Genomic DNA, 22,768 nt, shown 5'->3' with positions numbered 1-22,768 from the left:
TTCCTCGGTAGTCCTACAAATGATAGCGCATTCCTTTGAATGGAGCTAAAAATCCTCTTGTGTTCCGTAGACTAGCATTAACAACGTAATATTTATCTACCAAAATAAAATATTGAGTAAATTTTCTTATATTGAATAAAAATAGAACTACTAATTTATATACCATGCGATGGGAGATAAATGAATTAGTTGGTATTAATAAATATTATTATTTTTGTAAAATAAAAAGTTAAGGGTAAAAATTGAATTTTTAAAACTTTTCAAATAATGGAATTTGTCCCAAATACTAGTTTTTTATAGTATTTGGAAATTTGGAAAATTTACCAAAAAAATTTGCCAAATAATAGAAATGTGTATGGACAAACAAAATTTGCCAAGTTTTTTCCCAAATTTGATGTGCAAAATCTATGGCCAAACGGGCCATAATATAATATAACTAACACTTAGCACCCACTCGACAAAATACATATAGGAATCGAGTTCTAAATGTGTTTTATGGAAATATTATTTTGCGTCATTTAGATTAAAAAAAATTTACCTATCAAAAAAAAAACCAAAAATACTATTTTCTTCTATTTAATTTAAATTAAAAGTTAGTCCCATGTAGCAGTAAAATCAAATATTCCCTTTTGATATATTTATTTTAAATTTTGTACGCTTTTTAATAAACAATTATATAAAAATAATTATATAAGAAACTGAAAATCTATTAATAGTGCACTGTGTAGAAGTTCAATTGTCACTATCTTTCTTTTTTTCTTGAAAGAATAAGAAAAAGTTATTAAAAAGGAAAATTCTTAATTGGACCAAATAAATATAAATATATATATTGTGTAGAAATAGCACCGCATTGTTTGTTTTCGGGTCAAAAAGGATCCATCAATCTCATAATTGTACTCAACACTTTAGTATCACTCTTCCTTGTTACTTTGTACTGTTTTCCACTACCAGCCAGCCTTCATCATTTGTTGTGATTTCGATCCAGGTTCGTGCTTTTTTGCTCTCCATCTTCAATTTTCTTCAACAACTTCACTTGTTTTTATTTTTTTGGACTTACCATCTTGAAGTTCGAGCCTACTTGCAGCTTTTTGTCGTTTATCATATGGAGTTTTAAGCTTTTTCTCAGTGGTTCAATGGTGCTTGTTAGCATTTGAAGCGCTTAAGTTTTTTTTTTTTTTTTTAATCTAGTGTGCTTCTGTATTTTCGCTTTGGGGTTGATGGGAGTTAAGTGAGTTCACTGTTCTGTTTGTGTAAGGTGTTTGTTAGAGCTGAAAAGGTTTGTGCTTTATGTTCTCTGAAGTTCCCAAATGAAGAAAAATTACGCTTTGAGTTGCTAGAGAGAGAAAAGAGAGAAAGGGGTTCTTTAATACGAATGTTATCATGTATGTAGGATTCATTTATCGGTCATCAGCTTCTTATAGACAGTTACTTGTTTTTATTTTTCTTCAATATCTTTTGATTTTTCTAAACTCAGCCTATGTGAGCTTTCTCAAAGCTAAGAAAGGAGGAGGGTTGCTCTGCGGGATCTGGCTAACCTAAATAGGGTGACAGTCAGCCTAAGAATAGTTTAACTATGATGAATCTTCTGAATACTGCTCATGTAGAAGAAATAGATACAGAAGATTCGTATGGCAGATCCTAACTAACCTGGGATTGCATTGTAGTTGATTGATTGATATATATATTTTGATCCTTTGCAACTATAGTTGGTGCTGAAGGCTCAATAGGAGAATTTGTTCCGATGCTTAAAATTTTGTTAATTTCTTTTAAATGTAATGTCTTCTTTTGTTCTTTTCGTAACGAGCTATGTGTGGTGCTTGTTAATTATTGCTGTTTTTACAGGGTTGGTAAACGTTTTATAAACTGGTGAAGTTGGTCTAAGGAGGAATCAGTTATGATATATTGATTTCCTTGTGACCCTTCAGTTCAGAGTTCCATTCTGGAGTATTAAGACAGAATTGGAGAATTCCAAAGAATGGAAGAAATACAATCCCAATCAGATCATTATAGGTCACCATCTTCTTCAGTGAGTAGTCCAGCTAATAGGGTGCCATCAAGTAACTACTTCTACTCGAGGAAACCTGGCGCACTTAGACAACCAATTTCATTTGAAGATTCACCTGTTTGGGATGAGACGGATATAGAGGTCAAAGTGGACGAAGGAGGTGATTCTATTAATGCTGCGACTACGCCACCCTCCCCTTCTCTGTCAAAGATCAATAGTGGTTCCTTGCCGTCTCCTTCTTCAATAGAGAGGGAAGTTGTTACAAGGAAGATTGCAGGAGCTTCTATTGCATGGAAGGACTTGACTGTAACTATAAAGGGAAAAAGAAAATATTCTGATAAGGTGGTCAAGAGTTCGCATGGTTATGCATTACCTGGAACAATGACTGTCATTATGGGTCCTGCCAAGTCAGGGAAATCAACACTCTTGAGAGCCCTTGCAGGTTTGTGGAATTCAACATGTATCGGTTTATAGAAAAACATCCCGTTGTTTATGTATGTGTCTGAGCTAGATTTCTTTCTCTTCTTTAGGAAGGTTACCTGATTCAACGAGAATGTATGGTGAGGTGTTTGTAAATGGGACAAGAAGGCACATGCCGTATGGTTCCTATGTATGTTGTAAGCATTTACTGTCATTTGTTGTCATGCTTGTATTCTCAATACGTAAAGATATAGGTCTAGACTGTAGACTTTGACAGCTTTGTTTAGTGTTATATATTAGCTGTTGTTCTCTCTGAACTGATCTTTGGAATATAAAATCATAATCACTCTCCTAGTAATGACTACTGGTTTAGTGAGTTGATTGCCCCTGCTTTCTCTTTATAATTTATCGACCAATCCTTTGGCTCTTTTACAAAACTGATATGTGAGTTCCTTTGGCAAGAAGATGTCACCTTTTGAAGCAAAACAGTTGTGCAACTGCTTCTAATGATGTGTCTTAATTTCATGTAACTGATGTTTGGAAATCCCTTCTTCATCTTTTACCCCTTTTTAGTATCGCAATTTGTCTTATTCCCTGGTTGCTTTAACAGTTGCCGGTATGAATTCAGACCTGTGAATTCCTAAGCTTTAGATTAAATCATTCTTTCCATCTCAAACAATGTCCTTCTCGCCAAAGGGGATCTGAAAACCATATTTTCAATAGGTTTGAGCATATCTACAATCATATAGGCTATAGCTACATCATCCAGTATATACATTGAAAATAATAGCTCAAATGTTAAAGGTGGTAGGCTAGAAATCATGTTAATATTAAAATACATAAAATACGACTTGTTTATTTGGTTTGAATTTGGGTAAATAAGTGTTGTACCTTTGAGCTTTTTGGAAAAAAACTTCAATTTACTCAAGTACTTCCTCCGGTCCAAAATAATTGATGTTTTAGGCTTGGACAAATGTATTAAGGATTTCACTCGCTCCTAAAAAAGAAAGATTTTGACTAAAGTTCCTGATTTTCTTTTCTTTTTAGGTTGACACAATTAGCAAGCTCAAATTTGAAAAAATAATAATTAAATAACCTCTTGGTTTTGTGAAACATCACTTATTTTGGACCAACTTTTAAAGGCTAAAATGTCAATTAATTTGGACGGGAGGAAGTAGTTAGAAAGGGGCACTAGTTATCCTTGTTTTGTCAGCTTGTGCCTTCAGACATGTAAAATGTACTCATTTGCAGGGATATGTTGACAGAGAAACTACTCTTATTGGATCATTATCTGTGCGTGAATTCCTATACTACTCAGCTTTGCTCCAGCTTCCTGGTTTCTTTTGTCAGAGAAGGAGTGTGGTGGAGGATGCTATAGATGCTATGTCACTGGGAGATTATGCTAATAAACTTATAGGTGGCAACTGTTACACGAAAGGTCTTCGAAGTGGTGAGAGGAGGCGTGTCAGCATTGCCCGGGAACTTGTTATGAGACCTCATATTTTATTTATTGATGAACCCCTTTATCATCTTGACAGGTTCTCTTCTTACTTCTCGTTTTAAAATCACAATAATTTTTTATTGAAGTTCATTGGGTTTACATTGACATATTCAGTATCCATAACTGCATTTGTGATCTTTGTAGTGACTAGATTGCTTGCATTAGTAGCATAAAATAGCTGTCAAATTGTGTGCTATGCTTTAGCTGCTAAAATAGCTAACAGCCAAATATTTGGTATGTTCTAGTTTTTCTGTCCAATAAAAGCATATAAGATACTAATGCTCCATGTCTGTTAGACAAGTTAATTAGTCATAAAGATTGATTTTCTTAGCTTATATAATATGTGCATGTGGTGACTGAGGAAGACCATATCATTCATTGAACTATTGAAGTATGTAACTAAAGTTGGTATATGTCAATTCATGCTGGAAGTTTATATGATTTGAAGGTCAATTAGCTGACATTTCAGCATTTTGGGCAAACTGTGTTAATATTAAAATGCTACAAGCTTTCTTTGAGAAAGACCTGCTAATTAAACTTAGGTTGCTAGCTTAGTGCATGCAGGTGTCTTCTAGAAGTTGGTTACCAGAAAATTTGTGGTCCCCTTATTTGGACTTGGAAACCCTCCCCTTATGGGCTAACTTTAGGGTTGAATTTGGCACAGTGCCATAGCTTTACATGGTTCCCGTGTCATACATGAACATCAAGTTAAGGGTTGAGGGAGAGAACATGTGATAGATGGTGATTTTCTTATTTGATGTTTTGGAAATTGATATTTTTGTAGCATATTCAAAATGAACTGTAGGTTTCCAACTGAATGAATATCCTGGTTCCCTACTCTCTAAGATTTTCCTTATTAATTCTCGTGTTTTTGACTTGCTATTTTAATGGTTGAGACTTGATGCTCTTGGATATTTTCTTCCTGTCAAAATTATGAACTACTGTAATTTAGCTGATGTTTAGTTCTTGTTATGTTCAGCGTTTCTGCACTTCTGATGATGGTTACATTGAAGAAGCTTGCCACCTCTGGCTGCACTCTGATATTCACCATTTGCCAAAGCAGTACTGAAGTATTTGGCCTTTTTGACCGAATTTGCCTCCTCTCAAATGGAAAGACATTGTTTTTTGGTGAAACTTTGGCTTGCTTACAGGTAATTTTACTTTGGTATGCTTCCTTACACTGTCCATCTTGGTTCAGGGGAAGGCGTTGGTTTTCTTAACAGTCATGCATGCATCAAACAAAGGCATTGGATAATGAATGATACTTTTTTCCCTGCAATATGGGTTTGTTGGGTTTTCCTTAAATAAGAGAGACCCAGAAGTGGCTGTGGTTTATCTGAATAGGAAGAAATCAATTGTTAGTCAGCTGATATTCATTTTAAGAGAGAAATGAGCCCATGCAGTTGATTTGGCTGAAGTTCTTTATTTATTCTCATTTTGCATTGAAGAAGCCAAGAATAGTCTAGCAATGTTGAAGTAAATATTTACTCAAGTTAGGATGGTTACTCTAAGGAACATGTCTTTTATTGGAGTGAAGTCTTGCAGGATAAGGCTATGTTAGTAGGAAATATTTGAAGTGCGAGCGTCCAGGTTTCATAATCCAAGTTGTTACTTAGAAGCTTATTTCCCTACAAAGGTACAGCCTCTTATATGGTTTCCTTACACACTGGAATAAATTAACAAAGTTCAGTTTGTTGGTTTCTGACAAGGAGGAATTAGTCTAGAGAAATACTGTTGAGTGTTGACAAATTTTCCAATGGACTAAATGTTTCAGAATCCATGGATAGTGGTTGGAAGAAAGAATACGGGTTCCTGTGGAAAATCAGTGAATGTTAACGGGGATTCGGACTGAACAAACTTACTTAAGAGGGCATGGAGGAAGATCAGTTCCCCAAGTGTGTGCACAATTGTGAAACACTACTAGAAATACATAGCACTTGAAATGTTTATTTTCTGGTCATTATGTTTTATATCATACTTTATTCTTTATGTTACTAATTGTTAGAGACTAACATATCATTTAATTGTGAAGCACTTCTCGAATGCTGGATTTCCTTGTCCAATTATGCAAAGTCCTTCTGATCACTTCTTGCGTGCTATAAACACAGAATTTGACAGGATTATTGCGATGTGCAAAAGCTGGCAGGTATATGCCTATAAGCATTCAAAGCTCTATTTTTCCCCTCAAAAACTCAATTCTAATGTTGAAAGATAGTGATGATTTGTTGAAAAATTGTTAGGATGTTGGAACAATTCTAACTCAGCTCATTGTACTGCCTCTTTTCTCCGTATTTGTGCTATTGTTTTATTGTGCTGGGGAAAGCTCTTTGAGAAAGGAACAAAAAGAAACTTTTGCTATAAGATTCAACATGAAAGTTCAAAGATCCTCATCTGTTCTCTGGCCACCCTATCCCCCCTCCCCCTTCACAACACAGAAAGGAAAGATGTTCCTTAAAGTTTGCGCTTTTGTTATCTCAACAGGATAATCATGGAGACTTATCATCAGTGAGCATGGATACTGCCATCGCTATACGTACCATTGAAACAACTTATAGATCATCAGCAGATGCTGCTGCCGTTGAATCAATGATTGTGAAGCTTACTGAGAAGGTACATTTATCATAGAAAAGAGAAGGTATGTAATATGTTTGTAATAATAGAACTAACCAAGAAGGTATGTTTTTTTACTGTTCTCACGGTTGACATCATGGGTAGTTAGGTAGTACTATCAACTTTGCTCTTATCTTTTTCCAAGAACTTCTCAAGTGTCAAGTAGATCTAGGCAATGCATACTTTAGTGTGACCACTAGATAGTAGTAAGTATTCCAATTTTGATATGAACTAACTACATAAACTCATAAGTTATTAAGCTTGCGTGCTCTGGACAGTAATATAATTCGAGCACTCTCTTGAAGGATGCTCTTTTATTGGCTTTGGTTTGTTTTGATAAACTAGATTGTCCTCAATTATCATTATATTCTTGTGTGAACTGAATTTTTTGGTTTCTTTAAGCCTAGAGTGGAGCAGATGTTTTGTCACTGTCCATTTCAATATTTGAAAAAATGCTATTAATTTTAGTTCCTTGGTCATTTAAAGCAGTTTATAGTCCTTGCTTTTGTGTTAGTTACCCCCATATAGAAGCGGAGCTAGGTGGGGGTTCATGGGTTTAGACGAACCTAGTAGCTTTTTCGTAAACCCTATATTTGTACTAGAAAATTAATTAATTTATATGTATATTAATTTGTGAACCCCTAAAAATATTGCTTGACGGTTATTAACTAAATTTAGAACCCCAAACTCTTAATCCTGGCTTCGCTTCTACCCCCATCATGAGTTATTTATGTCAATATCCAAGTTAGAGTTTCCTCCAATCTCTGTTCCTTGCATAACCAAAGTTCTTTAACAGTAGAGGCAATTTGACAGCCTGTTGAAGTATTTTGAACTCAATGCATTACTCCCTCTACTCTAAAAAGAATAACAAAATTTGGAATAAGAGGGTCATACAATTTCATTTACATCTATTTCATACTTTGATTTATAATCTTTAAAAATAGTAAGTTCTCTATTGAGAATCTACATAAAAAGTCTTTATTCAAAAAACAATTACATAAAAAGTACCGGAAGTCACAATCTTTTATAATTAGAACTAGTTCAAGGAATATTTTGATAAGATCATTGTCAGGTAGAAAAATGGCTAAGAAATCCTCGGAGTGTACAATAATAAAAGTTTTAGTGGTCAAACAACTATACTTACAGCCTGAGCTTCAATATAATGTCTGATCTCTTGCATTTTGTCCTTTCAGGAAGGTCCATCACTCAAAAGAAAGGGAATGGCAGGAAATGCAACACGAGTTGCAGTTTTGACTTGGAGATCTTTATTGATTATGTCAAGGGAGTGGAAATATTATTGGCTAAGATTGATTCTTTATGTGTTTCTTGCCCTCTGTATTGGCACTGTGTTTTCTGGATTGGGGCAGTCCTTGTTCTCTGTCATGGTAAGCGAACAACTAAAAAATAACCTGTCTCTTTCTTTTTGCATATGTCTAAACTCTAATACAGTAGTTCATCAATATGATGTTTGTGCACCAGACCTCCAGTTTTTCTGGTTACACAGTCCATGAAATAATCATGGACTGAGTTGATATTGCGGTTTTTTTTACTCATGGTAAATATTTTGTCATTACTAGCTCTTGTTTTCAGTATGCAAACTATGATACTTTTCTTGCCATGCAGAGAAGAGTAGCAGCAATATTTGTATTTGTTTCATTCACCTCTCTGCTAGGCGTCGCTGGTGTACCTTCACAGTTGAAAGAGATCAAGGTGATGCGAGCAACTTATTTGTGTTTCCTCTGTATAATGCACAAGCATGCTTCTGTGAAACTAATATATGTGAACACCATGTTCGAATGAATCCAGTATATGTGTGTATTTAAGAATCAAGCTTTGTTTTGTAGGCTGAGAGTGGACTATACACCTTCTTCACAGAAATGTGATCCTCATTCTAGTCTTTCTTCAGTCTCATGAACTACAGTTTACCCTTAACCCTGTGTATCATAATCTATATTGCACTCATACTGTAATTTTTCTTTTGCCCAAAGGACTGTTATATCATCATTCAAACTTCTTGTTCAAATTAGTGAGGTGAAATGTAGACAAATACGGAGTTGAAGTGACAAATTCTCAGGACTAGGGTTCTCCAATAGCTGAACTATCTAGACTTATCGCTAGAAATGTGACATTTCTGGCTTGGTTTATTAAATCATATTCCTATTCAATCTCATCAGTCCTGGCAAGTAAGCCTTTGAACTTGATTTCTCTAAGAAGCTGGGAAATGTTTGATGAGGTGCAATATTGATATCAGCTTTTATTTTTAAGATAAGCCATTCATTATTAGCATTATATATCAGCTTTTATTTTTAAGATAAGCCATTCATTATTAGCATTACATTTAATATGATGGATTGTGCTATGGATATAATTTTCAGTAATAACCTAATCATACACTAAGATGTATAGCAAAGGTGACAAATTTGATATCCCAATGACATCTAGGTCTTGTATTTTAGAGTACTTAGATAGTGAGTGTTCTAAACTTTTTATTTTATTATTGTTACTTGCTTTTATAAACTTTGGTTTTGTTATTCGCTCTGATAATGAGTTATTATTGGTATCATCCTCATCCAGTTTAAAAATCAACCTAATCAACATCATGATGACTTTGCAGATATACACCTATGAAGAATCAAACCAGCATTCTGGAGCATTTGTTTTCCTACTTGGGCAGCTTTTTGCCAGCATCCCTTTCTTGTTTCTCATCTCCATTTCGTCAAGTCTGGTCTTCTATTTTCTAATAGGACTGCGACATGAGTTCAGCTTGCTGATGTACTTTGTGCTGAATTTCTTTGCGTGTCTATTGGTAAATGAGGGTCTGCTGCTGCTGGTTGCTTCCATTTGTCAAAATATCTTCTGGAGCATCTTAAGTTTTGTGTCCATACATGTGAGTTCTGCCTGAAATCTAAATTTGCAAGATATGATTTACTATTGGATGAGTTACCTTCTTTCCCTTTCCCTTTGGTGTAATATTGCCATATTCTATTGATTGGAAAGTATGCAGTGATTGTAGCTGTGTGTTCCTAATGTGTCATAAGGGGGATCAAGGAAGTTGGGTATCTGAAATGTATGCAATTCTAGTGTTATATACGATTCTTGTAGTAGGAGTATATCATTTCATGTTGAGTTGAGAGCCCTAACTTTTTCATTCAACGGCTATCCTATCTCGTATTTCAGGTGATAATGATGCTTTCGGCTGGTTTTTTTAGAATCAGAAGTGCTTTGCCTAGACCAGCATGGATGTACCCCATTTCTTATATAGCTTTTCATACTTATTCTATCCAAGTAAGTTTGAGACCAGTGCATACATATTCTTGATCACTGGTTATCTATCAGGAAAATCATATTAATGGATTTCTTTTACCAGGGACTGTTGGAGAACGAGTACATCGGAACTTCTTTTGCAGTGGGGCAGGTGAGAACCATCTCTGGTTATGAGGCTCTGGGAAATGTATATGATATATCTGATGACAGCAACACTAAGTGGAAAAATTTACTGGTGCTGTTTGTTATGGCTGTTGCATACAAAGTTGTTGTTGTTATTCTGCTCAAGTGTTGTATCAGGAAAAAACACTCTGTTCACAAACTTTTCCGCTGTAACCAAAACAGAAAGGATTACAAATAGATGCTATATACTATTGCAACTTCAGTTTCACAAATTTCATGCACCTTGTATGATTAGCGTGTCATCTACCTTTAATAGTTAATGCTTTTATAAAAGAAGAAAACTAGTTGTAGTGCTTACTAAATAGTTATCACTTTAATAAAAATTAAGATATAACTGATGGTTAGTTATTACCTTTAGTCTTATTTAATGTGGAGAGAGATCAATACGGTGAGAACGATGGATCTTAATTAAAGAAACATGACGAGTAAAATGGATCGGAGTGAGAATATAAAAAATCATAGTTATGGTGTTTAGTTGAAGACTAACATGGTAGCGGACTGCCAACCTAATTGAAAAAAAAAAGAATCATATTAATTATTTTCTTCATTTGGAATAGAAAATTACATTGTATAAATATTTTATTTATAATATTATTTTTATATATTTAGCTGATCAATATTGACGTAGGGCCAAACATCTAGAAAAAGGGCTTTATATGCAATCCTAAAAAAGAAAAAGGAGGAAAATCCGTTGACAAGTTCGAGGCGTAGATGAGTTGACAGTTCAACAGCCTATAAAAACCCGGTGCGCGCCAAACCCACCGAATTCTTCCCAGTTCACACGGGTCCGCTGATTTCTTTTGGTTTACGGCACTGGTCAAAATGTGTGATCTTTTCCAATTGAATTTCAATTTCAGCAACTGATACATCGGAATCCCATGGCTTCATCGTCGTTTCTCACCGGCGAGCGAGCTGTGGTAGCACTATTCATCGCTCGGATTGTCTTCTCCCTCCCTCAATCTCTCCTCTTCGAATCTCTCTCCCTTTCTCTCCTCTCTCTCCTCGCCCTCTCCGTCGAGATCTCCGTCGATGCCTCTGCTTCAGTTCCCCTCTCTCACTTCTTCAAGACCAGGTTAGTTTTACTGCACTTATTATCCTGAATGAAATTATTTTTTACGTGAGCGCGGGCCGGGCCGGGCCGGACGGCATTATGAAAGGTAAAAGAGCTTGGGAGTGAAACATTTGAAGTTGCAACCACTAGGCTGCATCTTCAAATTACAATTTCGCATAGTTTTCCCCTTTGATTTAAGTTGTTCTTTAAATTGGAAATTTTGGGGTTGAGCAGGCTAATTTCTGAATTGACTGTCATTTGCGTAATAAATGTACAGTTTTGGTTTATATACATAGTCTTGGTATTGTTTTTCAGGCCTGGTGCTTCATCAGGGATATTTTTGGGGGCAGTAACGCTGCCTGGTGTTATGGTATCAAAGTTGATTCAGATGTCAACAGCAGTATCTTTAAATCAATCTGGAAGTGAAGGTAGAACACTCATTTTAGCAAATTGAGCTTTTGTAGTTTGATTACTTATCATTATATTGGGAGCAAATATTTTCCCTGCCCCCCCACTCCCGAGAAAATACTGCAGGGTGTGACCACAAAATTGCCACACTAACAACGCAATCTACGTTGATCAGAAATTTCAGAAATGAGCACTCCGGTTAAGGATTCTACCTTCTAGTATCACCTCAAAGCGCTTCGTTCAATCAAACCCAGTACCTTAGTTCCACATAAGACCATAAATAAACTGGAAGAATTTTGTTGATCTCATCAAGATGGTTGAGCTTAAGTTTCTTGGGATGGATTTGGCTGTGTTTTGGGAACCCTTAGCAAAGATGAATTCCTGGAAAAGGATTGTTTGGTTCGGTTAATATCCAAGATCCTTGGATATCCTATCGTTGCTACCTCCACCACTGTTAAAGTTCCTCAGATATTAAAAAATTGTACAGTGCAAAAGTTTAGTGTTGTGAGTTTTGAGCTTGAAGTAATTGGTTCTACCATTGCTTTAGCATATTGTCTTCACAAAGGACTTCCATTTTCAGCATTTGGAGAGAATGCTTTTCTTTTGATTCAAGCTATCATTTTGGTGCAATCATCTATTAGTTTCTCAGCCTTTGGGAGGAAAACATTGATTAGAGCATTATCATATTGTGCTATAGCCCCATCTGTTTTGGCAGGTGAAATTGATGCCATCCATTTTGAGGCTTCATATGCCTGTCAGCACACGATTTTCTTTTTGCTAGTATGCCCAAATCTTGAAGAATTTTAAGAACAGAAGAACTGAGGAGCTAAGCTGTTTAACCTTTTTAATGAACTTTGGTGGTTCCATGTTAAGAGTTTTTACCAGTTTTGAATGACACTTGGGTAAAAGAAAGTACTTCTTATTATTTACCCTCCATCTCAAAATTGCTATGTTCGAACCACTTGAAAAATCTTCGTAAACTGGTTCTTGCAAGGATAATTCTCATTGATGAGCAAATGAACCACTGTTTCTTTAAAAAAAATTATTAAAAAGAAGCAGAAATGACAATGAAAGTGCAGTATGAAGAACGATAACTGTACTGTAAATTGATAAGTTTTGAAGTACTATTTTCTGTATTCATATAGTTGCTGTTGAATCTCCATTCTTAAATATTGTCAAGTTCCTTTCCATCTTGTGATGTTTCTACATGGAGAAACCTTGTCTAGTAGAGGAAATGTGTAATCTTGCTTCTGCTTGTGTAGCTGAGAACAAGTCAAAGCAGTTGCAAGTTTGTATTCAGGAATTATGTTGAATCCTACCTTGCCTAACCTGTATGACTGACTTCTTTTAGTTTTGACCTTTTAACAGAGCTTAAAAACCTGCAACTACTGTATTGGGTGACATCTGCAAGTTGCTACACGGTGCTAGCTTACCTGTGGTTCATTTTTTACCATCAATCAGACAGCAAGAATTGTGCTACTTCCCTATGTAGTTTAAGTTGTATAGCATTGTATTTTGGAGTCTGCTGTGTGTCTTTTGCTGTGGAATCTCATAGTGGTAGGTCAACTTCTCTTTCTTTATATTCACTTTTTGATTCATTAGTCAACCTAGAAGTTGCTGACTGCTATGTACTCCTTTACAACTCTTTTGGTGAACTTCTCCTGCAGGGTGGTATACAGCAGCTAACTTATTGTGGCTATTCTCTCATGGATATGCTGCAGTAAAATTAATTCAGAATATTCTTCACACTTTTCCAGCATGCGCTTCAATTGGTTGGTCATGTTACTATATTTTTACTTTACTAGATCTCTAGTATCTCAAACTACTAAAAATTGCACACTTGATATGAAGGTCCTCTGTTGTGCGGAAATTCAGTTCACATTCACTCTCCACTAATCACAACAAAACTATGACTTTTCGGCATGTTGCTATAGACAATATGAATTCTTTTCTTGTGATATCTTGTAGTTGATCTTTCAGAAAGGAGAAGTCTAGAACTAAAAAAGATTTAAAAGTTGACAGTTAACTTAAGGCTTTTTGAACTCTTTTTATGTGCTTAATTCAGGGCTACTCATATTTTAGGTTCTGTTAGTGAGTGTTTAAACTATTGTTTGATAATAATGATGTTTTTTTGTTTTATATGTCATGTTAGATTTACATTAAATGTTATATACACATTGATTATCTTTAACAAAGAAGTTTGTCTCTGAACCTTGATATTTATTTGGAATTATGTCTTGCCTATTAGTGAAGATTAAAGCTACTTGGGTATTGTAGGGTCTTTATGTTGTAGGATTGGGTTGTATTCATTGATGGTATCTTATCTGACATTTGAAAGAGAATTCTGATACATTATGTCCAATCTATGGGATAAAGACCTTACCATATCTCTGATTCTATGACTTTGAACAATGTGCTAGATATTAAATTGCACTGTTAGAACATATGCTATTCCACATAATCTTGCACTGTTAAAATGTTTAATTCCACACAATCTTTATTTCTTGTTATTTCAGAGATCAGAGCCTCAAAATCATTTGATATATCTTATTTGGTTTGCTTTGTTTGATGACTGGTCCTCTAGTCCTCTGTGCAGTTGTTTACATTCTTATTTCTCTTCTTAGGAGAAACGCTACTGGTTACTGTTGGTCTTGTTATCTATTTTGGGGACATGCTAGCTTGTACTGCTGCTAAGGTTAGTTTCTCACATTTTACTTTCTCTGATAGCAGATGATATAGATACCTAACAAGCAGTGTTTTTTCCATTAACAGTCCCATGGGTACTTTGCTGTGTCTAAGGTAGTGACTGTACCATATGGAATCCAAAGAAGTGAAGTTAGCGTTATTATTCAGGTATTATAATGCTGTTAATTCTCTAGACCATTCTCCTCTTACGGTGATATAGAGTAAAAGGTTTCTGATTCACGGTATTGATCATGAAATGAAACACTATGTTCCAGGGTTTGATTATTGGCCTTCTTGTTTTCCCTATGATGTTCAAATATGTGCTTCAAATTCTTGAACGAGTCAGCTTGGCATCTTTTAGAGATACTGTAGATAATCATATGAGGCGATCTTTTGTGTTCTACATTTCCCTCGCGTGTGTTCTCATTATAGCTGTACCATCATGGATGCAGCTTGTTCAAGATTTTCATGTGCACCCTTTTCTATGGTAAGCCTCCGTTCAGACTTATTTCTTTTGGATAATTGCACCTATTATGCTGCATATTGTTATTATGTTGCGTGATTTGGTTAACAGAGGTTTAGTGGTTTGTAGGGATGATTAACACTTGCGTTAGACAATTAAGACTTTTTAAACTGGACGTGAAAGCATGTGATAGACCTTGAGAACATGTGGAGATTTGATCGTTGATAATTATAATTGCTGCATGACCTCTGGTCAGGTCTGTGAGCGTCACCCTTGTTATGCATGTAAATTGTGAGTGTATGCTATTCTAGAGGTCAATCTAATATTCAAATGTTGAATATTTATAAACAGTTACCTGAGCATCCAAGGTATGACTTAGTGTCTATAAAGTGGGTTGAGAACCATGATGTCATAGGTACAAATCCCATTGGAGGCAAAAACACTAGGTGATTTTTTCCCAGCTATCCAAGCCTTGATAGACAGAGTTTTCCTGTGGAAGGTAGCTAGTACCTTGTGGAATTAGTTGACGGTTGGAAAAAAAGACACAGGCATGTACCTGAATTTAAAAAAAAAAACATAGTTACCTGTTACCTTATGACGCATGAAGTTGTGTGTGATATCTAGCTAGAAGGTAAATAATACCTATTTAAAAAATAGATACTGAATGAGAAGATAACAGGGTAGAGAAGAACTTTGCAGTGTCTAAATTTTCGATGTGTTCAGCTACTAGCTCTTGCATTCATATAGTGACTATCTCATATGACATTACTATGAATTAAATCATATATCGTTTACCTCAAGACACACACAGTGTTACTACTTTGTTTATATTTTGATGTTCTGTGTCTTCTGATTATTGCAGGGTATTGGATTTTGTTCTGTCAGAACCGCTTAAAAGGTTGTCGCTGTGTATCTATTGGTTGGTTGTTATTTATGTATCAGTTATCAGATTTTACAACATCTCTAAGAGCAGTAAGATTGAAAGGATTCTTCTTCGAAAATACTACCATTTAATGGCTGTTTCAATGTTTGTTCCTGCTCTCATACTTCAGGTGATTTGAGTTGAAATTCTTTAGGAAGTCTTTTCCTTCTTTTGAACCTATTGTTTATTTTTATAGGAGTTGTTGACCATCTGTAATTTCTGCAGCCGAAGTTTCTTGATCTGGCTTTTGGTGCAGCTTTGGCTGTTTTCTTGATGTTGGAAATTATACGAGTAAGGTTTCCCTGCACATTCATCTTGTTTCTAGATATTGCAAGTCAAAAGAATGTTCGAATTAAAAGAACGTTCCCATTTAATTGGAAAAAAGAACAACAGAATTTCTGTCACATAGATCAATCAGGGTGATAAAGATTGTATTCACTTTCAAGCTTAGGCACACTTTTCAAATGAAGCCAAGCTTGCAAGTAAAGATATCTTATATTCACTTCATTTGGACTTCGATAAAGCCTCTTTGACACATTAAAAACCAATTGATCAGTAATATAACTGAAGTCTAAATAATTTGTTGCACTTATATTTCAGACATAGAAGTGTGTACATATACTTGTAAATGCAACATTTTCAGATGTTATTTTCTTTTTCGATGTTATTTAAGTTCTTGGTAACTTCCTATAATTTCTCGCAGTGCTTAAACAATTTACGATGCCTCACAATATTTATCATCCCTTTTGAGACAGATATGGAGAATCTGGCCCTTGGGACAGCTTGTGCACCAATTTATGAATGCTTTTACAGATCACCGTGACACTGATCTTCTTGTTGTCAGGTTCGAAACAGTTCCTCCATAGCATGAAATTATTTGCAGCATATACCTTGTGTCAACTCTAACCGTTTGCCTTCCTTCCACTTTCAGCCATTTTTCACTCTTATTAGGATGTGCGCTTCCTATTTGGTTGTCCTCTGGTTTCAATGACCGACCATTAGCCCCTTTTGCTGGGATCTTGAGCCTTGGAATTGGAGATACAATGGTAAACTTGCTATTGCTTGCTTGTCCTATACCTTTCTCGATGCAGTAGTATCTACTTCCTCGGAACCCACTTGATGCTTGCTTTGGAACCTTGTGAATTTTGCAGGACAATGAAACCTACCTTACGATATCTCCATATCTGCTCATATATAAAATTCAATTTTTTTTACCAAGACAGGAGTAATATTTTGATAGTTTGGGCAGTAGAGAATGAACTTAGAGCTGTTGGATCATATTGATTGTTATTTATGCACTGTAAATTTTAACTATGAACTTCTATCTAGGCATCAGTGGTTGGATACAAGTATGGGGTCCTCCGCTGGAGCAAAACTGGCAGTATGTCTCTGTTCCCTCTCTTGTTTTGTCATTACTTCTTTTGTACCCCTCACCATCTGAATCTACAAATTCTCTTTGGTAGAGAAAACAATTGAAGGCACTGCTGCTGGCATAACGTCTGTCCTGGCTGCATGCTCCATTCTACTTCCACTTCTAGCTACAACCAGATATGTTCAGGTCTCTCTCTCTCTCTCACACACACTCTCTCTCTCTCTGTGGACATGTACAAAAGAGTGTCGGCATGCATACCCATTCATACCAAAAAATGGCTTCCATAAGTGCATATTTATGAGAAAAGAAAGTTACATGGTCATGCTTCTACACTATTTGCAGTTATGCAGCTTAAATCTATTTTATCTGATGTTGACGAGGCAAATTTCTGTGATCACCTTAAAATCAACCTCCTTCCTTATGATTAATGAACCTCATTTCAATTCTTTGATGGCCCCTACTTATCCAAATTCATGTCTACTTGGGGAATTAATGTAGATGCTGAAACACGTGAACTTTGTGCAACGTCTCAAATTTTCTAATATGACTATTGTCAAAAATCTTGTTCATTCAACTTTGTGGTTGATCTTTAATACTGTATTGGAAATTATGCAGAACTGGTTCTCCCTTCTTTTTGCGGTGACTATAAGTGGTCTATTGGAAGCCTACACTGCCCAACTGGATAATGCCTTCATACCTCTGGTGTTCTATAGCCTCCTCTGTCTGTGAACACTTATCTGCTGACCACTTTTCCAAAAGACAACATGCTGATCCTTCAACAGTACTGGTTTGAGCGCACACATTCTTTTTGTAGATATTACCGTTGTAGAGTTACATGACATGTACAATTAGATGGTAAACAGCCTCCACCTCCAACCCTTAAAGGTTGTGGGTTCGAGTCACCAATGAAACAAAAAGGTGGGGGCTCGTAAGGAGGGGTATAAAAAAGGCACAATAGGTTGATAGGTGAAAAAGCAAGAAGTTACTCTTTTTGTAATTTAGATGTAGCATTTGTTTTCTATAAAAGCACTAGTAAGACTATTTTTGATATGTTTTAGCTGTAACTTTTTTCGTGCATACTTTACAGTAATCTATCAGAGTTCACATACACTAGGAGAAAAGTATTCGTCAAAGTTTCTATGTTATGTTAAACAAGCAGTAGTTCAAGCCTGCAAGTGAAGTCGATTGATTGATAAGAGCTAACAAAAGCGTCTGCTCTGTTAACAGTTTAATGTGGGGAACTTAAAGCTGTAGTGAGTGAGCTTATTGGATAAGTGTCGGATGGTTTGATTTGGTATTTGAAATTCGAACAATGTTACATAAATTAGGACAAAGAAAATAGTATATCGTGGTAAGGATTACATAAAATACGAAAAGACGTTTATTGTGTGCCACCACGTTAGAATTGTTCGTTTGGGGTACACCACCATGTTAGAATGCTCCAGACTAGTACATTGTTACTCGTGGATTACTATTTACGAACGATTTTTTCAATTATTTTGTTTTGTTGATTAGACTTAAAAAATAAACTAATTTAATGGTAATACTTCTTCGAAAGTATGTGTCAATTATACATTAATAATAGCTCCATGTATCTTCAATATCAATTTTTTGATCATGAACCTTTTGCCCTCTTTACCTCCAATCCAGAGCTTAAAGGTAAAAATATTTGAGTTTCAAAAGAACACATTAAACAATTTTATTTTTTAACTAAAAGGGGTAAAATCGCTACTGGCGATTGGTGACGCCATAACAAAAAAAACTAAGTTAAAAGAAATTTTTTAAAAAGGGGAAATGGACTGATAGTATTTCTTAATTCGAATTAACTAAAACAATATCTCCATTAGTTGAACCATCTCTAGAGATCGCGATGTTTTACTATTTATCAATAGATTAATGATGAATTTTTCAGCTAAAGTCTTATTTTTTCCTTAGTAACATTTGTTTGAGGTTCTGCAAGTTCAATTTTTACAGACTCAGTTTTTTGTGTTTTTGTAAGATTAGAAAACTAAACTTTGGAAATTATTTTTGATTTCTTTTTTTTTTTTTTTAAAAAATATATTAGTAAGAAGATTTCATTTGCGCCGTGAATTATTATATATGTCCTTGTCTTTCATTAATGAAATGTTGTTGGGGTCGGGGAGGAAAAATATTGAAAGCAAATGAAAGGAGGGAATTGAAGTTGTTTAGAAGATATTAAATTTAATTAGATTTATACACGTGCTTAATTAAAACGTGTTTTTTTTTTTTCTAAAGAAAAATTCAAAAGATTGTAGCATTTTTTTCTTCTGGGACTGAATTGAAAAGATAAGTCATCAAACATGGCGGTCGGTCCGGTAGTCCGATTGGACCACGCTTGTCTCGAAAAAAAAATTACTATTATCAAGATCGTGTTTGAATAAAAGTTGTTCAAATTATAAATATTTTTAATTTTTAATTTTAAAATTATCAGTTCGAACTTTTGTGTTAACTTGAAAATATAATTTATTTCTTAAAAAACTCAGAAGAGCTTGTTGGCGAATCATATTAGCTTTAAATATAACTTTTATCATATTTTTAAAAAAGTATTTTGACTGAGTAGCTATGTGCATATTTCTCTAAATAGTTTAAAATAATCAGTATTTACTTGGGACTTATATTTTTTACACAGTATAATTTCTTGTTAAGTATTAAAACAGGAAACACTATCAGTTTTAATTTAATAAATATAAAATTTTATATAATGATTTATTTTTTCTTAGAAATCAAGCAACCTCTTTATTAAAAAAAAAATGCTTTCGTTACCCAAAAATATTACTACAAAATAAGGTATATACTTAGATGGAGGGGTTATTTATGATGATAGAACTACACATGAACGAATTTATTGGACCCATTCTTTATTATTTTCAATCATTTTTTGTTCTTTTCTCTACTTTGGATCTACTATACTTAAAACTTTCGTTTGACTTGTCAATCTGCTGATATTTTTAATTCTAGAGGAGACATTACTTATTTTTGTTCCAAGGTGACTATCTCTTCACGCTCAAATAGAAGTCCCTAGGTGATAATTCTGTTAATTATTCTTCTCTAATAATATCGTTTGTCTGAATATAACATAATATAAAAATAGATTCTAAAAAAAAAGTTAATGGTTTGGTAAAATGTTATTATATAGAATATTAATCATTATAAACATGTATAATTATATTGCTAATAAACTACACAGAGGTGATTAATGTTTTATTCTCTATATAATTATGTTACTAATAAACAACATAGAGGTGAATGTTTTACTCTATATATTGTGTGCTCTTTAAAGATGGTGTATGTAAACATTTGCAAGAAAAAGGAAACATTATTTTCTTTAATTTTCGTCCAAAATGAGTTCTAAAGTGTCTCTTTTTACTTATCGGTTGGAGGGATGAGAGATAACTCTTTTTTAATAAAATATGAGATCGTTTTATTTTTTGCAACTTTTACATATAGTAAATATAAAATTTATATTTGTATGCTATAGCAAAGTTTATATAATTGCGCTCTAACAAACGTATATATGTATAAATACATATACGATTGAAGCGAATTGCATAAAACGAGAAAGAGAGAAATTATATACAATTTGAATTGTATAAAACGAGAAAGCGAGAAAGGCAGAATTGAATTGTATAAAACGAGAAAGAGAGAAATTACATACAATTTGAATTTGTATAAAACAAGAAAGAGAGAAAGGCAAAAAGAGACTTGTGCAGGATATTACAATTGAGTCGAATTATATAAAACGAGAAAGAGAGAAATTATATACAATTTGAATTTGTATAAAACGAGAAATGCAAAAGAGACTTGGCCAGAGAAATATTTGTATTATATAATTATAAGTGTATAGGACGAAGATATATGTATTTGCATGCGTTTATACTATTTTCTCTCGCTTTACACAATTTATACAATTCTATTGTATAAAGCAAGAGGGGCGAGCAACAGGAATAAGCGAGCGAGAGAGGAAGGGTGACGAGCTAGAATATAAGGGAGGGAGGAATTGTCAAATAATTTGCTATGAAACACAAATAAATTAAAGGATAGCCACTATATTTATTTTATATTATTAGTTTGTCATTCTATACAATTATTCCTTTATTTTGTGTTAGATTAACTAATATGGAATATATATAGGTATTCTAGAGATAATAATACTAATTATTACTTATCCAAAAAGTATTTCCACTCAATAAGATTTAATTCTGTTATTATAAATTCAGTATTACTATTGGTTACAAACCAAATAGGCACGCAGAGGGTAATGTGATATGTCAATATTATAGTTACTCCCTCCATAAACATGCCAATCATGATCTAACAGTATATTTAAATATAAGCACACGTTCCATGTGCTTCTTATCTTTAGTTTTTTTTGAATTATTTATTTTTTTGATTTTTCATCTTCGATGTTATAAAGTATTTGCATTGAGATTTTAGGAGAGACAAAATTTTTAGATAATTTTTTCCAGCTAGATATCAAATGATCATCCAATATAATTAACTGTAACGATAAAAGTGTGTATCGTTAATTCTCTTACAAAAATTAAACTAGTATTTTCGACATAAAAAATCAAAACAATGTCGTAACCAAGGAAGGGCTAGCATATCACCTAGAGAAGCAAAGTTCATGTATGTTATTTTTAGGTGCATAAAATTTGCATGGGAAGAAAATAACATTTAAATTGAATTAATTACTTAACATTAAGCGTGCGTTTGTAACAGTACCTTAGCTTTAGAATACCAACAAAACTCTGACATGCAAATTAATATATAGTGACTAGAGAGAAAGGTATCAAAATATATACTCCTTCCTTAGAAATTTCCTTTTTATACCAAAATTAAGTTTATTATCAAAGGAATTTAAGATAAGCATAGTATATTTTTTCATTTATATTGTTATACCCTATCTTTTCCCTAGTGTTTAATTTTCAAAAATTATTTAAGAAATATTGATAGCTTAGCAAACTATATATTGTATTCATTGATATTTTAATTGACATAATTAAGACGACACTGATTTTGAGATGGAGAAAAAAATATAATCAGAGTAATGTAGGATCTAGATCTCTGCAAGCCGTGAGCTTCATATATACAGACATTATACTCTAACCATTCATTAAGTTCTCCACACAATTTGTGTGTCAAATAATCCCTTACTATTCCAAACAGTACGTACGTACGTACTATTGTGAGGTCTATTATTCTCATCAGAATTAATGTTTTGTATACATACCAGGGGCGGAGCTGGTAAAGATCGAGGGTTCATTCAAATCGTCTTTAACATAAAGTTACATTACTTATATATAGTTAAAATTATCTTTTAGATATATATCATAGATATTAAACTCCTTCTTTAACTCTTCGTATATTTACTTTTTATATTTCGAATCTCTTTAGTTAAATTCTTCTGACCCCGACTCATCAACATGAGTAATCATTGTCCCTTGTCGTGATCAATTCGAAGTGGTATTAATTAGTCAATCTTCTTGATTAAGAATCGAATATAAGGAATTTATTATCATTTTAGTGCTCTCGAGAAATCTGTTAAATTGTATTGGCTTAGTCTTTCGATCCTAAAAGCATACACAACAAATGTTAACTAGTAAGACCAATCTTAACCCGTCTGTGAAAACATTAATTTAATTTATAGCACTAAGTTTTACATATGGCATCTTTAAATATGGTGCATGGTGAGACCTTAATTGGGATTTCTTTTTTGCTTTTCTAAAAATTGAACAGTCAAATGTGGTCTTTTCAGAAAAATAAAGACTTCTTTTTTTGGTAAAGAACTAAAAATCATTTTTGTGTAAACAATTTTCACCTATTATCCTTTATATTCGAAAGGGAAAAAAGGTTTAAAAAATAA

The 22,768-nt window shown here is 34.0% G+C and overlaps 2 protein-coding genes and 1 pseudogene across 6 annotated transcripts; all 3 read left to right on the top strand.

Annotated features, from left to right (window-relative positions):
* The first annotated feature begins 841 nt into the window (after window positions 1-841).
* Window positions 842-10,195, top strand: ABCG17 (ABC transporter G family member 17). 4 transcript variants are annotated; one of them, XR_742021.4, is made up of 13 exons: window positions 842-985; window positions 1,843-2,447; window positions 2,536-2,615; window positions 3,677-3,963; window positions 4,906-5,077; window positions 5,959-6,072; window positions 6,408-6,536; window positions 7,730-7,921; window positions 8,160-8,246; window positions 9,151-9,423; window positions 9,541-9,603; window positions 9,714-9,821; window positions 9,904-10,195. XR_742021.4 is itself a non-coding variant. In NM_001366480.1 (12 exons), exons 2-12 carry the CDS (start codon window positions 1,976-1,978, stop codon window positions 10,159-10,161), a joined length of 2,172 nt encoding a protein of 723 aa, NP_001353409.1. In that variant the 5' UTR covers window positions 961-985; window positions 1,843-1,975; the 3' UTR covers window positions 10,162-10,185. The 4 variants fall into 4 exon arrangements, 2 of the variants coding, with proteins under 2 accessions (NP_001353409.1, XP_010322408.1); XR_003247283.2 differs by having other exon boundaries at window positions 9,534-9,603; NM_001366480.1 differs by lacking the exon at window positions 9,541-9,603 and having other exon boundaries at window positions 961-985; window positions 9,904-10,185.
* A 307-nt stretch (window positions 10,196-10,502) lies between these two features.
* Window positions 10,503-17,992, top strand: LOC101266730 (dolichol kinase EVAN). Of its 2 annotated transcripts, none has more exons than XR_011221525.1 (14): window positions 10,503-11,055; window positions 11,350-11,462; window positions 12,811-12,999; window positions 13,110-13,214; window positions 14,067-14,137; window positions 14,215-14,295; window positions 14,403-14,614; window positions 15,453-15,642; window positions 15,738-15,803; window positions 16,268-16,356; window positions 16,444-16,558; window positions 16,664-16,893; window positions 16,976-17,070; window positions 17,500-17,992. XR_011221525.1 is itself a non-coding variant. In XM_004241240.5 (14 exons), the coding sequence occupies exons 1-14, from the start codon at window positions 10,862-10,864 to the stop codon at window positions 17,611-17,613; spliced, it is 1,686 nt and encodes a 561-aa protein (XP_004241288.1). In that variant the 5' UTR covers window positions 10,503-10,861; the 3' UTR covers window positions 17,614-17,992. The 2 variants fall into 2 exon arrangements, 1 of the variants encoding a protein (XP_004241288.1); XM_004241240.5 differs by having other exon boundaries at window positions 16,842-16,893.
* On the top strand, window positions 11,619-12,471 carry LOC104648012 (mannose-P-dolichol utilization defect 1 protein homolog 2-like; annotated as a pseudogene).
* Window positions 17,993-22,768: the final 4,776 nt, after the last annotated feature.

The sequence above is a fragment of the Solanum lycopersicum genome, chromosome 6 (genome assembly GCF_036512215.1).
Source record: "Solanum lycopersicum chromosome 6, SLM_r2.1".
NCBI lineage: Eukaryota > Viridiplantae > Streptophyta > Magnoliopsida > Solanales > Solanaceae > Solanum > Solanum lycopersicum.
This window is presented reverse-complemented; position numbering and strand designations above follow the sequence as displayed.

What these genes read in the sequence shown, in the direction of transcription:
- LOC101266730 (XM_004241240.5), top strand. Translation starts at nt 10,862, where the DNA reads ATGGCTTCATCGTCGTTTCTCACCGGCGAGCGAGCTGTGGTAGCACTA. An exon ending in TCCAGCATGCGCTTCAATTG is followed by an intron (nt 13,215 to 14,066) that starts GTTGGTCATGTT and finishes TTCTCTTCTTAG; the next exon opens with GAGAAACGCTACTGGTTACT. An exon ending in CATGTGCACCCTTTTCTATG is followed by an intron (nt 14,615 to 15,452) that starts GTAAGCCTCCGT and finishes TGATTATTGCAG; the next exon opens with GGTATTGGATTTTGTTCTGT.
- ABCG17 (XM_010324106.4), top strand. Translation starts at nt 1,976, where the DNA reads ATGGAAGAAATACAATCCCAATCAGATCATTATAGGTCACCATCTTCT. An exon ending in ACTCTTGAGAGCCCTTGCAG is followed by an intron (nt 2,448 to 2,535) that starts GTTTGTGGAATT and finishes TCTCTTCTTTAG; the next exon opens with GAAGGTTACCTGATTCAACG. An exon ending in AGTCCTTGTTCTCTGTCATG is followed by an intron (nt 7,922 to 8,159) that starts GTAAGCGAACAA and finishes CTTGCCATGCAG; the next exon opens with AGAAGAGTAGCAGCAATATT.